The 12,896-nt window shown below is 37.7% G+C and overlaps 1 protein-coding gene across 2 annotated transcripts in view; it reads left to right on the top strand.

The window, feature by feature from the left end:
• Positions 1 to 692: 692 nt before the first annotated feature.
• The window catches only part of GOLPH3L (golgi phosphoprotein 3 like), a 38,631-nt gene continuing 26,427 nt past the window's right edge, over positions 693 to 12,896 (top strand). Inside the window, exons 1-2 of one of the 2 annotated variants that reach the window (XM_055312210.1) lie at positions 693 to 881; positions 2,867 to 3,061. In XM_055312210.1, the coding sequence (XP_055168185.1) occupies positions 2,879 to 3,061 (183 nt within the window). In that variant the 5' untranslated portion in view covers positions 693 to 881; positions 2,867 to 2,878. The remainder of the gene's footprint in view (positions 882 to 2,866; positions 3,062 to 12,896) is intronic. The other variant, XM_055312211.1, reaches the window with a different exon arrangement.

The following is a 12,896-nucleotide window of genomic DNA, read 5'->3' as shown; positions in this document are numbered from 1 at the left end:
ACTGTGCTTTTAGTGAGAAACCTGGGACCTGGTTTCAACTTTGAACATTTCCTTTGCCTTAAAAGAGGAAGAATTAAAACTTGGTCTGTTTGCTTCTAGCAGTTTCAGCAGCCATATTATAAAACATTGATTATCCATAGGTTTGCCAGTAACAAACGCTAATAAAGAAGGTTGGTGTGTATGCGATATAGGAATATACCTATCCTGTTTAATGTAAGCCAAATAAACGTCCACAAAATGACTCAGAACAGAAAGTTAAGGACAAGCTAATTGTCGAAAACAACCGATTTTAAAATGTTTATTTATTCTTAGCTTTTTTGGATCGTAGCACATCTCACCAGATTGTCCTAGAATACATCTACAGTTAACACACCTGCTACAGAGATTGACCAACAAATCCTTTGTAGATCGGCAGCTTGAGCTAGCTCACTGAACGCTTTGATTGGCTGGTTTGATGGGGTTGTGGAGCACAGCTCCCTTTCCGCTCTCCTACCAAGGTTACTTCATTGGATTGACCAGCTGTCAGGTTGACCCAAACCTGCCTCCTTTTGGTGGTGTTTGTTGGGATCGCAACACAATAGCCTGGGGAGAGCCTCCCCTTGTAAGTTCCGATTGGCTGATCTCAACCTTGGCGGTTTCTGATTGGCCCAGTGAAGAAACACCAAGGTAGGTTGCCTAGCGATCCTGAGATCGCTGATGTGTTATTCCTTCTCTGCCTCGAAGGATCAGGAAGTTTGTGCTCTCTGCGTGGCTGAGAAGTTTTTACCTACTAGGCCGAGGGGGGGGGAGGGGGGAGGGACGTGGGGGAACCAGGTGTCCCCCCCCTAAAATAGAGCGCAAGCCGCTCCCTGTGTCCGGCCGTAACCCAGGAGTAACGTCAGGTAAGCCACGGAAGGTACACATTTCCTAATGTACAAAAAAAGCCTACAGATTTTTTTTTTCGTGGGGAGAGGGAGGTTCTCATTTAGTTAGTTTTTGGTCTTTTCTTTTCAAATAGGATTTTTAACTAGTAAATGTCCAGGGGTATATTTTCCTCAAAATTCCGCGCCCCCCCCCCTTTTTTTTCTGAAGACTTATTAAAGTTTCTTGGATTGGGTTAGGAAGTAAACCCTGTTCGCAGTGCCAGATAGTGCCCTTAAGCATTTGTTTCATGGTTTTGTTTTGTTTTGTTTTGTTTTTCTCCTTCACTCTTTTTCCCGCTTCCCACCAATATTTGAAATACAGCCTTGTACAGAGAATCTTTTTTGTAAGTCACCTCATTTGTATTTCTATTTTAAAATGTTCACATGCATTTCTGAGTATTCGTTTTAATCAGTATATATTTATTGAGCAGTTACAACGTTAAAGACATTGTGCTAGTTGCTATGGAGACTATAAAAACCCAAGAAGACAGTATCCCTGCCCTCAAGAAGTTTACAGTTGAGAGACAGCCATACCAAAAGAAAGACTATAATAAATACTTTAAAGGATGTAAGTATTAATAAAGTTCTGTGAAAGTACAGCTGAGAGAGAGACCAATTCTGGCCATGGGACATATGGGTAATGGAGAAGGAGATTCACTTAGGGCTTTTTGTGGATCCTCAATAGGCCTTTGAAGGATGGGTAGAATAAAAAGAGGAAGGAAAGGGGAGAGAACACTGACATGTACAAAGGAACAGAAATGGCAGCATGGGACATGTTGAGAAATGGTTAACAGTACATAATTGAGAGTAATGTAATGAGAAATATCGCTAGAATAGGATCCAGTCACAGAGACTTTTGAATGCGTTCTTTTGATCTTGAAAAAGATACTCTTTTAAAAAATAATTACTGATTAAAAATATTTATTGTATACCATTTTAAAAACTGACATTTAGATTTATTTAAAGTAACTTTAAATCATACATGATTCAGTGCAGTTTCTCTTGACTAGATTTTTTAAAACATTGTAGTATGTGGTATAAAAGGTCATGTGCTTTGATTTTTTTTGAAATTGAGAAAGAACTCATTAATCTTTCAACATTCTGCTGATATTTTTTGTTGGCAGCTGTTTGTGTATTTGCAAGATGGCTAGCTAGGGATAGAAATGAAAGTTTTCTAGCTATATGGAGTTACTACACATGATCTTCTGAGAGTTATTTTGTAGTTATGATTTCCAAAGGGAGTGCATGAGATGAGTTCTTATGCTATGGGAGGAAAATATGAGAATATATATATTTAGTTTTTCTTATTTTTTTACTTTCTCTGTGCATGTTTTATTATGTGCCATTGAATGTTTATAGAGGTTACATATAAATTATATGCATTTGGGGATGCTCACCATTTTTTGCTATCCCATATTTTTACTTGGGAAGGGTCCATTTTGTGAAATAGGAGTTACAACTGATGCATTTATACCCCTGAATTATAGATTATGCACACAAAATCAGCAGGCTTAAAAGATGATCATTTCTTAAAAAAAAAAAAAAAAAAAAGAGGGTAGCCCGGGTGGTTTAGTGCCTCCTTCAGCCCAGGGCCTGATCCTGGAGACCTGGGATCGAGTCCCATGTCTGGGCTCCCTGCAAGGAGCCTGCTTTTCCCCCTGCCTGTGTCTCTGCCTCTCTCTTTGTGTGTCTCTCATGAATAAATAAAATCTTAAAAAAAAAATCATTTCTACTAGTCTTTAAAATTACTGATTTGATTTTCTGTCAATGCTTTCTGTGCCTTAAAGCTCTTGTACTTTGGAAAACATTGTTTTACCTTCCTAATTTTTCTGGTCATTACTACTTTCTCTATTTAAATTTATATATATTTCATATTTGTATATATTTTTAGTATGTCTCTATGAATATGTATGTTTTTGTTTACATAAGCATAAATACAGATTTTTTTTTTATCACCCCTCCAGAAACAGGTGAGAATGACCACTTTAACTCACCGAGCCCGTCGTACTGAAGTAGGCAAGAGCTCTGAAAAGAAGGTGGAATGTGAGGAAGACACTAATCAAGACAGGGGTCCAGACAATGAAGACTCTGGTGATTCTAAAGATATTCGCCTCACCCTTATGGAAGAAGTATTGCTCCTGGGACTAAAAGATAAAGAGGTAACACAGTTGGGTTTCCTAGGCTCTCCCAAAGACTCTTGACTATTGGAATGTTTTAAGGAAGTAATCTGACAGGATATTTTCATTAATGCTAAGTTGGCCTTAGGATTGTGCTATAGCCATCTGGGGGAATGGAGAGTTTGGAAGGGTGGCTGATACTTGGAGGATGTAAAATCCAGAAGTATAATTACTTGAAGTGTAATTTAATTACAACATACTTCAAAATTTTAGAAGATACAAGAGAGAGTGTAACAGGTGTAAAATTCTTATACTTGTAGTTTCCCAAATGAGATTGATGGTGAAATAGCCTCCTATTGAACTAACAAAGAGGACCCACCGTGGAAATTGTCTTGAGCTGTGAAGAGGAAAATCTTTTAAATGACAAGACAAGAAACATAAATGATTAGCTGTCTTACAAAAATAAAGAGTGGATAGATTTCAACTTAAAAGACAGACAGTAGAAATCACTTTTTTTTTTTAAATCGTATTCTGTGGATCTTTAGGAATTAAATAACTGATAAAGGAATATTTTAATTTTAGAAAAAATATTTTTAAATTAATTGCAGATTTCCCTTAAGTTTTCCATTATTTTTTTTTTATTTTTTTTTTATTTTTTTATTTATGATAGTCACAGAGAGATAGAGAGAGGCAGAGACACAGGCAGAGGGAGAAGCAGGCTCCACGCACCGGGAGCCTGACATGGGACTCGATCCCAGGTCTCCAGGATCGCGCCCTGGGCCAAAGGCAAGCGCCAAACCGCTGCGCCACCCAGGGAGCCCCAAATTTTCCATTATTAATAGAATATAAGAGAATTAGTCTTGAAAAAAGAAAAAAAAAAGAGAATTAGTCTTAAGATAGCAAGTCTTACAGTATAACCACATATTTGTTGGCTTTTCTACTAGTAGTACATTATCCTTCATTTGCAATTTAACTTTTTATTGTGTTTCACTTTCTTCCCTCATGAAGAGGTTACGAAGAAATATAACTGTAATATTTTATACAATCTGCTTCTTTTCCAAGAAAGTCTTTTAGTACATATAATAATAATAAAGGCACATTTATTATTGACCTTAGTTTTGGAAACTTAACAAATTAAAATGTTACTTTGCATTTAAAAAAACTAAATTTGGCTTTGATAATTATCCTTAGCTAGGAATGATTTGGCTACATATATCAAGTAACATCTGTTCTTTTCTGCATTGATTCCTCAATTTGGGATTACCTTTGTTTCTTAGCCTTTGCATTTTACTTTCTTTTTTTTATTATTTATTTATTTATTTATTTATTTATTTATTTATTTATTTATTTATTTATTTTTATTTATGATAGTCACACAGAGAGAGAGAGAGAGGCAGAGACCCTCTGCCTATGCAGAGGGAGAAGCAGGCTCCATGCACCGGGAGCCCGATGTGGGATTTGATCCCGGATCTCCAGGATCGTGCCCTGAGCCAAAGGCAGGCGCCAAACCGCTGCGCCACCCAGGGATCCCTGCATTTTACTTTCTTTTTTTTTTTTTTTAAAGCTTTATTTATTTATTTATTTATTTATTTATTTATTTATTTATTTAGAGCGAAAGAGAGGCAGAGACACAGGCAGAGGGAGAAGCAGGCTCCATGCAGGGAGCCCGACGCGGGACTCGATCCCAGGTCTCCAGGATCACACCCCAGGCTGCAGGCGGTGCTAAACCGCTGCGCCACTGGGGCTGCCCTGCATTTTACTTTCTTTACCATTTTTCCCTTATCTGTTTTTTTGTCACATCAAATTACTGATTTGAACAAAACTTATAGGACTTCTTATAGCCTGTGTATTGTTAAAACCAATATTTGAGACATGCACTTAGGTATTTGGCCAAGACACAGATATATCAGAAAATCTTGCCCACAAGTTAACTTTCCTGTTTGCTGAGAAAGTTGATGAAGCTCTAGTTTAATGAAAATCAAACAAATGAAAGTGCAAACCTGACTCTCCAACAAAAGAATATCAGAGTACGTCTGAAGATTAGGTCCTATAAGTACCATTTTGAGACGTTTACACAGTGCCTAGGAAACATTCACTGGCTATGGAAGAGCATATTAGAACTAAAAAGCTATTTGGTTTGTTTTACTTTTTTTTTTTTATAATTTTTTTTTTTTTTTAAATTTATGATAGTCATACACAGAGAGAGAGAGAGAGGCAGAGACATAGGCAGAGGGAGAAGCAGGCTCCATGCACCGGGAGCCTGACGTGGGATTCGATCCCGGGTCTCCAGGATCGCGCCCTGGGCCAAAGGCAGGCGCCAAACCTCTGCGCCACCCAGGGATCCCTGGTTTGTTTTACTTTTGAATAGGAAAATGATTAATTTCCTGCTGACCCTAGATAACTAGAATTTTTTTTGCTTCTGTTTTGTAGAGAATCTAACTTTGGACTTCTCTGTGTGTTTTTAAATTTATAATAGTTCATGGTTAATATAGATACAAGGAAATAGAGTAAAAACTAAAGGAGCTCGGGATGCCTGGGTGGCTCAGCAGTTGAGGGTCTGCCTTCAGCTCAGGGTATGATCCTGGAGTTTCCAGGATCAAGTCCCACATCAGGCTCCCAGCATGGAGCCTGCTTCTCCCTCTGCCTAAGTCTCTGTCTCTCTCTCTCTTTGTGTCTGTCATGAATAAATAAATAAAATCTTTAAAACAAAACAAAACAAAAGCCAGTTGCATAACTATCTCTAAAAATATTGATGGGGCATATGGATGGCTCAGTCAGTTAAGCATCTGCCTTCAGCTCAGGTCATGAACAGGGTCCTGGGATCAAGCTCTGAACTGAGCTCCCTGCTCAGCAGGGAGTCTGCTTCTCCATCAGCTTCTCCCTCTACCTCTTCATACCTTTGCCCTCTCCTCTGCCTCTCCCTCTCCCTCTTCATCCCCTCTCTCTTTCTCTCTCTTGCTCACTCTCAAATAAAATCTTTAAAAAAATACTAATTGGGGCAGCCCCCGTGGCGCAGCGGTTTAGCGCCGCCTGCAGCCCAGGGCATGATCTTGGAGACCCTGGATCGAGTCCCACATCAGGCTCTCTGCATGGAGCCTGCTTCTCCCTCTGCCTGTGTCTCTGCCTCTCTTTCTCTCTCTGCATCTCTATGAATAAATAAATAAAATCTTAAAAAAAAAAAAAGATTTGAAATAAATAAATAAATACTAATTGATTTCCAGCACTATTTCCTCTTCACCTTCTAATCTACTCATAGATTTATTTAGGCATTATTTAGTGTGATTGGGGGCACTCATGATGTGCTTAGCATTATGCAAATATTAAGGTAAATATAAAATAGTATAAAAACGGTCCTTGCCCTCACAAAACTTACATTCCAGCTGGGGAGACAAGGCATACATACTTTCTAAAAGTTAAGTAACCGGGCAGCCTGGCTGGCTCAGCGGTTTAGCACCGCCTTCAGCCGAGGGTGTGATCCTGGAGACCCAGGATCAAGTTCCACATTGGGCTCCCTGCATGGAGACTGCTTCTCCCTCTGCCTGTGTGTCTCTGCCTCTCTCTCTCTCTCTCTGTGTCTCTCATGAATGAATGAATGAATGAATGAATAAATAAATCTATCTATCTTAAAAAAAATAAAAATAAAATAAAAGTTAAGTAACCCAAAGGTTCAACTGTGGAGGGGATAAAAATGAATTGTCCAGTTATCTAAATGAATATAAACATCTTTTCTATACAGAATGAAAATGAGCATTGTTATAAAACGTATGATTCTCATGTAATGTTCAGTAAAGGAAGCCAGACACAAAAGACATACTGTATGATTATATGTAAATAAAATTTTAAAAAACTAACTATAGTGTTTGGGGTTGCATATTTAGGTAATTAAAACTATAAAGAAAAGCAAGAAAGGGATTACCATAGTTGTTAGCATAGTGGTTACCTTTTTGTAAGGAGGATGAGAGAAGAGGAGGGTATTAATGATTAGAAAAGAACATGAGGGAGCTTTCTGGGTACTAACAGTTTTCTATTTCTGTACTTGGGGAAGTTTCATGTATATTCACTTAGAGATAAATCATTGAGCTTTTTTCATTTTTTTTTCATGCACTCTTCTGTGTATGCATTATATTTCACAGTTCAAAAGATTTTTAAAGAGGTAAAAAACAGAAAAAATCCAGCAGGTTTTTCCATGTTGGAACAGTAAGAGCCAAGAGAGTTGGAAGGAAGAGAGAGATCATCATGGGTTGGAATAATCTGGGGAAGATTAGAAGGAAATAAAATAAACTGGACCTGGGCAGCCCTGGTGGCTTAGCGGTTTAGCGCCACCTTCAGCCCCAGGGCGTGATCCTGGAGATCCAGGATCGAGTCCCACGTCGGGCTCCCTGCATGGAGCCTGCTTCTCCCTTTGCCTGTGTCTCTGCCTCTCTCTCTCTCTCTCTCTCTCTCTCTCTCTCTGTGTCTCTAATAAATAAATAAAATCTTTAAAAGATATATTATAAAAATAAAAAATAAACTGGACCTTTAAGAAGAGGTAAGATTAACATAAATGGAGTGAAGGAAACACATTTCTGGCTGAGGGAACCTGAAAGTATCATGAGCTTGATGAGTTTGGGAGATAATTTAAGTAATCACTTATGACTGAAGTAGGTAGTATTCTTGGAGAACAATGAAGGTCAAAAATTGGCAAATTAGGGTTTAGCGCCTGCCTTTGGCCCAGGGCACGATCCTGGAGACCCGGGATCGAATCCCACGTCAGGCTCCTGGTACATGGAGCCTGCTTCTCCCTCTGTCTGTGTCTCTGCCTCTCTCTCTCTCTCTCTCTCTCTCTCTCTCTGTATGACTATCGTAAATAAAAAAATTTAAAAAAAAAGAACCCAATACTATAATTTTAAAAATTACATCCATTTTAAAAAAACATGGGGCATCTGCATGGCTCAGTTTGTTAAGTGTCTGACTTTGGCTCAGGTCATGATCCTAGACCCCATGTCAGGCTTTGTGCTCAGCAGGAAATCTGCTTGAGATTCTCTCCCTTTCCTCCTGTTTTTTTGTGTGTGCCCTCTCTCTCTCTCTCTCTCTCTCTCAAATAAATAAATCTTAAAAAAAAAGTAGAAAATAATAGAGTAGAAAATAATATATAGAAATTATTTTTTAAAATATTTTATTTATTTATTAATGAGAGACATAGAGAGAGCGGCAGAGACATAGGCAGAGGGAGAAGCAGGCCCCATGCAGGGAGCCTGACGTGGGACTCAATCCCGGGACTCCAGGATTACGCCCTGGGCTGAAGGCAGAAACTAAACTGCTGAGCCACCCAGGGATCCTTTTTAAAACCATCCTTAGGGTCAGTTTGAACATAAATTCCACCATTTTTTGGCCAATTAACCGTCTAACTTTGCTTTCATAAAGAGAAGACAATATTTGCCTTGCAGGATCAAGCAAGAGAAAGTGTAAAATGTTTTGAAAAACTCTAAGCTATACAAACACAAAAAAAATGAAGGAGTACAGAAAAGACATGGAATGGCTCACATCAAATTTATAGGTTCAGTGGCTACAGCCAAAGGTGCAAATATAGGTAAATGGTTTTGTCTTAATATCTCTGCCAGATATTTTGGAAGAGAATAGTATGCAATTAGGGGTTGGGTTGTGGGGACAGGGAAAGAGGCAAGCTCTCAATAAAGATGTGTTTCACCTCCCAGAATTCATTTCCAGTTTATTTTTTATTTTTAATTTTTTAAAAAGATTTATTTATTCATGAGAGACACACAGAGAGAGGCAGAGACATTAGGTAGAAGAAGAAGCAGGCTCCATGCAGGGAGCCCTATGTGGCTACTGTCCTACCTGGTCTCCCAGTTTATTTCCTTTTGTACCTTTAGTAAGTTTGGGGAGCTATATATATATATAATAAACAAAACAAACATTCTTTTTTTTTTTTAAACAGCCTATGTTAATAAAATCACAAAACCGGGATCCCTGGGTGGCGCAGTGGTTTGGCGCCTGCCTTTGGCCCAGGGCGTGATCCTGGAGACCCGGGATCGAATCCCACATCGGGCTCCCGGTGCATGGAGCCTGCTTCTCCCTCTGCCTGTGTCTCTACCTCTCTCTCTCTATGTCTATCATGAATAAATAAAATCTTTAAAAAAAAAAAAAAAAAGCACAAATAAAATCACAAAACCTGACAAACAAGCCCTTCTGATACACTTGCCCTATTCACAATGGCAGTAACTACTGACGAGGGATTTATTGCTCATTTTGTGCAATGAGGAAACTAAAAGACCAGGTAGTGACTCAAATGGGACTCTTAATTTTTTGATTTTGATAAAATGTTTTAGGACTCAGCAACTTTTGAAGAGGAATAATTTTCTCTACTGATAGCCATTCATTGACAAGTTGTATACTGACTTCTTATAATTTTTTTAAAGCTTATCGATTGGTTCACTAAAAATTTTTTTACCAGCTTTAAAAAAGCTTGTATTTCCATCTCCCGTTGTTAATAAATTATAATGAGTGAATTAAAACTGATGGAAGATCATTAGTAGCTTGAAAAAGTTAAGAATTAACATATTTTATAACTTTTAAGTTTTATCCAGACTGATTTTCATTTTTCTATATGTATGACTGGTGGTACTGTCTGAAAGAACTAATAAGTACAGGAATATTCTTAGCAGCACTGTTTATAATGGAGTGTCTGTTAACCAGTAGAATGAATGAATTTCAGTATAGTGAAATAACTGAAATTCTTTTTTTTTTTTTTAAAGATTTTATTTATTTATTCATTAGACACAGAGAGAGAGGCAGAGACACAGGCAGAGGGAGAAGCAGGCTCCATGCAGGGAGCCCGACTTGGGACTGGATCACGGGTCTCCAGGGTCACGCCCTGGGCCAAAGGCAGATGCCCAACCCCTGAGCCACCCAGGCTGCCCATAACTGAAATTCTATATTGCAAGAACTGAATTAATTTATGCAACATCGATGAATCTTGAACATTATATTGAACAACATAAATAAAAAGGACATGCTTGGAAAGCATGTATGACATATTTTTCCATATTTCTTGCTAAACAAAGGGAATTAATTATTCAGGATTGTTAATGGTTAGGGGAAACCCAAGAATTTCATCTCCTAGGATAGCTTCATATGGAGCTTAACTTATACCTCCTAGTGAGATAAAAGATTATTATTACTACATTCTGCAGTAATATTTGGCACAAGTTATTTTTTCAAGTGTTATCCATGGCTTTCCTATTTCAATGTTTCATACTCTAGCAACGCTCATTCTGTTTTTGTGTTTTTTGTTTATTTTTTTTATTTATTTTTGTGTGTGTGTGTTTTTTGTTTATTTTGTTAGCAAAGCTCACTCTTAAACATGGGATCCTATAACAATACTCAGTTGACATCAATAATGGCAGAATAAGGGAAAGTACCACTTAGCAAATCTGAACAATATGGTTTTGTTTTATATTTCATCCCATTACCTCACAATTTAAGGAAGAAATATGAAAGTCTTATACATTTTTTTTTCTTTTCTTTCTTCCGTCAAACAAAATAGTCTGGTCATAAGGAAGAATAAATCCAAGTAAGAATTTTAAAGAACCCATTTTGCAAAATGAAAAATGTTTAAAGAAGTAGTAAATAATATTTGATTTGATTTATTATAACCATATCTTCAGAAAGTTCAGTGTATAATTAAACAGGCATTATATTTTTCTTATCAGTTCACAGTGCCAGCCATAGATTACAACCCATGTCATAAATCTTCCTTATAGAAGGGAGAGACTATTACACTAGAAAGATATAAATGAGTAGGTAGTATTTTTTTCTTTAATTTTAAAGCTTACAACAAATTTCTTCTAGGTTTTTCAGCAGGAGTACATTGTATTAAGTTTGTTAGGGCTGCCATAACAAATACCACAGACTGAGTAACTTAATAGAAAAAAATTTAAAAGATTTTATTTATTTATTCATGAGAGACACAGAAAGAGAGAGAGGCAGAGACATATAGGCAGAGGGAGAAGCAGGCTCCATGCAGGAAGCCCGATGCAGGACTCAATCCCGGAACCCCAGGATCACACCCTAAGCCGAAGGCAGACACTCAACCACTGAGCCAGCCAGGAGTCCCTAGAAATTTTTTTCTCCACAATTCCGGATGCTTGAAGTCCAAGATTTGGTTTCTCCTGAGGCCTCTCTACTCATCTTTTCACTGTGTCCTTACATGGTTTTTCTTTTGTGCATGCATCCCTAGTGTCCATGTGTCCAAATTTCCTTCTCCTCTAAGGACACCAGTCAGATTGGATTTGGGCCTACCTTAACAGCTTTATTAATCTTAATCACCTCTATCATGGCAGCATCTCCAGATACAGTCACATTCTGAGGTATTGGGGGTTAAGGTTTCAACACATGGATTTGGAGGAGACATAGTTCACTGTGTAACAATGATTTTGAAAGGTTTGAGAGGAAATAGAAAGGTTTGGGAGATAATTTGGTATAGTTATTTACTTATATGCACCTGGAGTGCAGTTCACCCTCAGGAAGTGTCATTAAAATTATAATGAAGTGATTTTTTCCTTCAGTTCAAGTCAGCCAACATTTATTGAGCATTTGCTCTGTCCAAGGCACTGAGTATAAGGAATAAGAGAAGTAATTAAGATGTGTTCATCTTGGGCGCCTGGGTGGCTCATAGTTGAGTGTCTGCCTCTGGCTTGGGTCATGGTCCCCAGGTTCCCAGGATCGAGTCCCGCATCGGGCTCCCTGCAGGGAGCCTGCTTCTCCTTCTGCCTATGTCTCTGCCACTCTCTCTGTGTCTCTCATGAATAAATAAATAAAATCTTAAGAAAAAAAAAAAAAGATGTGTTTATCTTTCCTCAAGAAGCATTTGAATCTGATATGGGAGAAAACAGACCATTTACTAGATACAATATGTAAGTGCTTTAAGAAAGGTATAAAAAGTGCTATAAGAACATGAAAGAGGAAAAAAAAACATGGAAGAGGAGGAAATTCCTTGGAGGTTACTCTTTACTTTCTTAATTTTTTTTTGAAATACTCTTTACTTTCTATGTTTATCTTCATCTATTCACAGTTGTCCAGGTTTAAGGTGGGAATGACACACAAAACAAGTACTGAATCAACGGTTTTCAGGTTTCCATGTGTTCATTGGTAGATTGTGCTTACCCTTTTTTGATATTAGTGATTTTATTTAAAAAAAAGTCTAAGATTTTTAAAAATGGTTTTATTTTTATTATTTTAAAAGCAAAATATGGAGGCAGCTCAGTGGCTCAGTCAGGTAAGCATCTGCCTTCAGCCTGGGGTCTTAGGATCAAGCCCCACATTGGGCTCTCTGCTCAGCAGCAAGCCTGCTTCTCCTGTTCCCACTGTCTATTCCCTCCCCCCCAAATAAGTAAATAATCCTTTTTTAAAAGCAAAATATGTTTATACTAAGAACTTAAGAAAAATGTCTACATGAGAGAACTTAGTGATAGGAGAATGAGATATGTGAATATATGTATTTGTCAAAACAAACAACATCTGTGCATTTCACTCTATATAAATTATGCCTCAATTCTTTATATAAAGTTTAAAGAGGGAAATAAAAATCACCAGTAATGTCACCACTGAAAGATAATTGCTATTAAAATACTTTATATGTGCTCATAGACTGTTTTCTGTGCATATGCACAGAGATGCATAATTACCCCCGCAAAAATTGGTCACATCAGACAAAGAAAGATTTCTGGTGCTTTCTGCTCTGTCATCTTCCCAGAATCTAACACATTTGTCTTTTGTTACCATCCCTATAGTTTGTTTTAATTTTTTTTAAGATCTTATTTATTTATTTATTTGAGAGAGAGAGAGAGAGAGAGCACGCTCACGCAAGCATGAGCTAGGG

This window comes from Nyctereutes procyonoides, unplaced genomic scaffold (assembly GCF_905146905.1).
Source record: "Nyctereutes procyonoides isolate TBG_1078 unplaced genomic scaffold, NYPRO_anot_genome, whole genome shotgun sequence".
Classification (NCBI taxonomy): Eukaryota; Metazoa; Chordata; class Mammalia; order Carnivora; family Canidae; genus Nyctereutes; species Nyctereutes procyonoides.
This window is presented reverse-complemented; position numbering and strand designations above follow the sequence as displayed.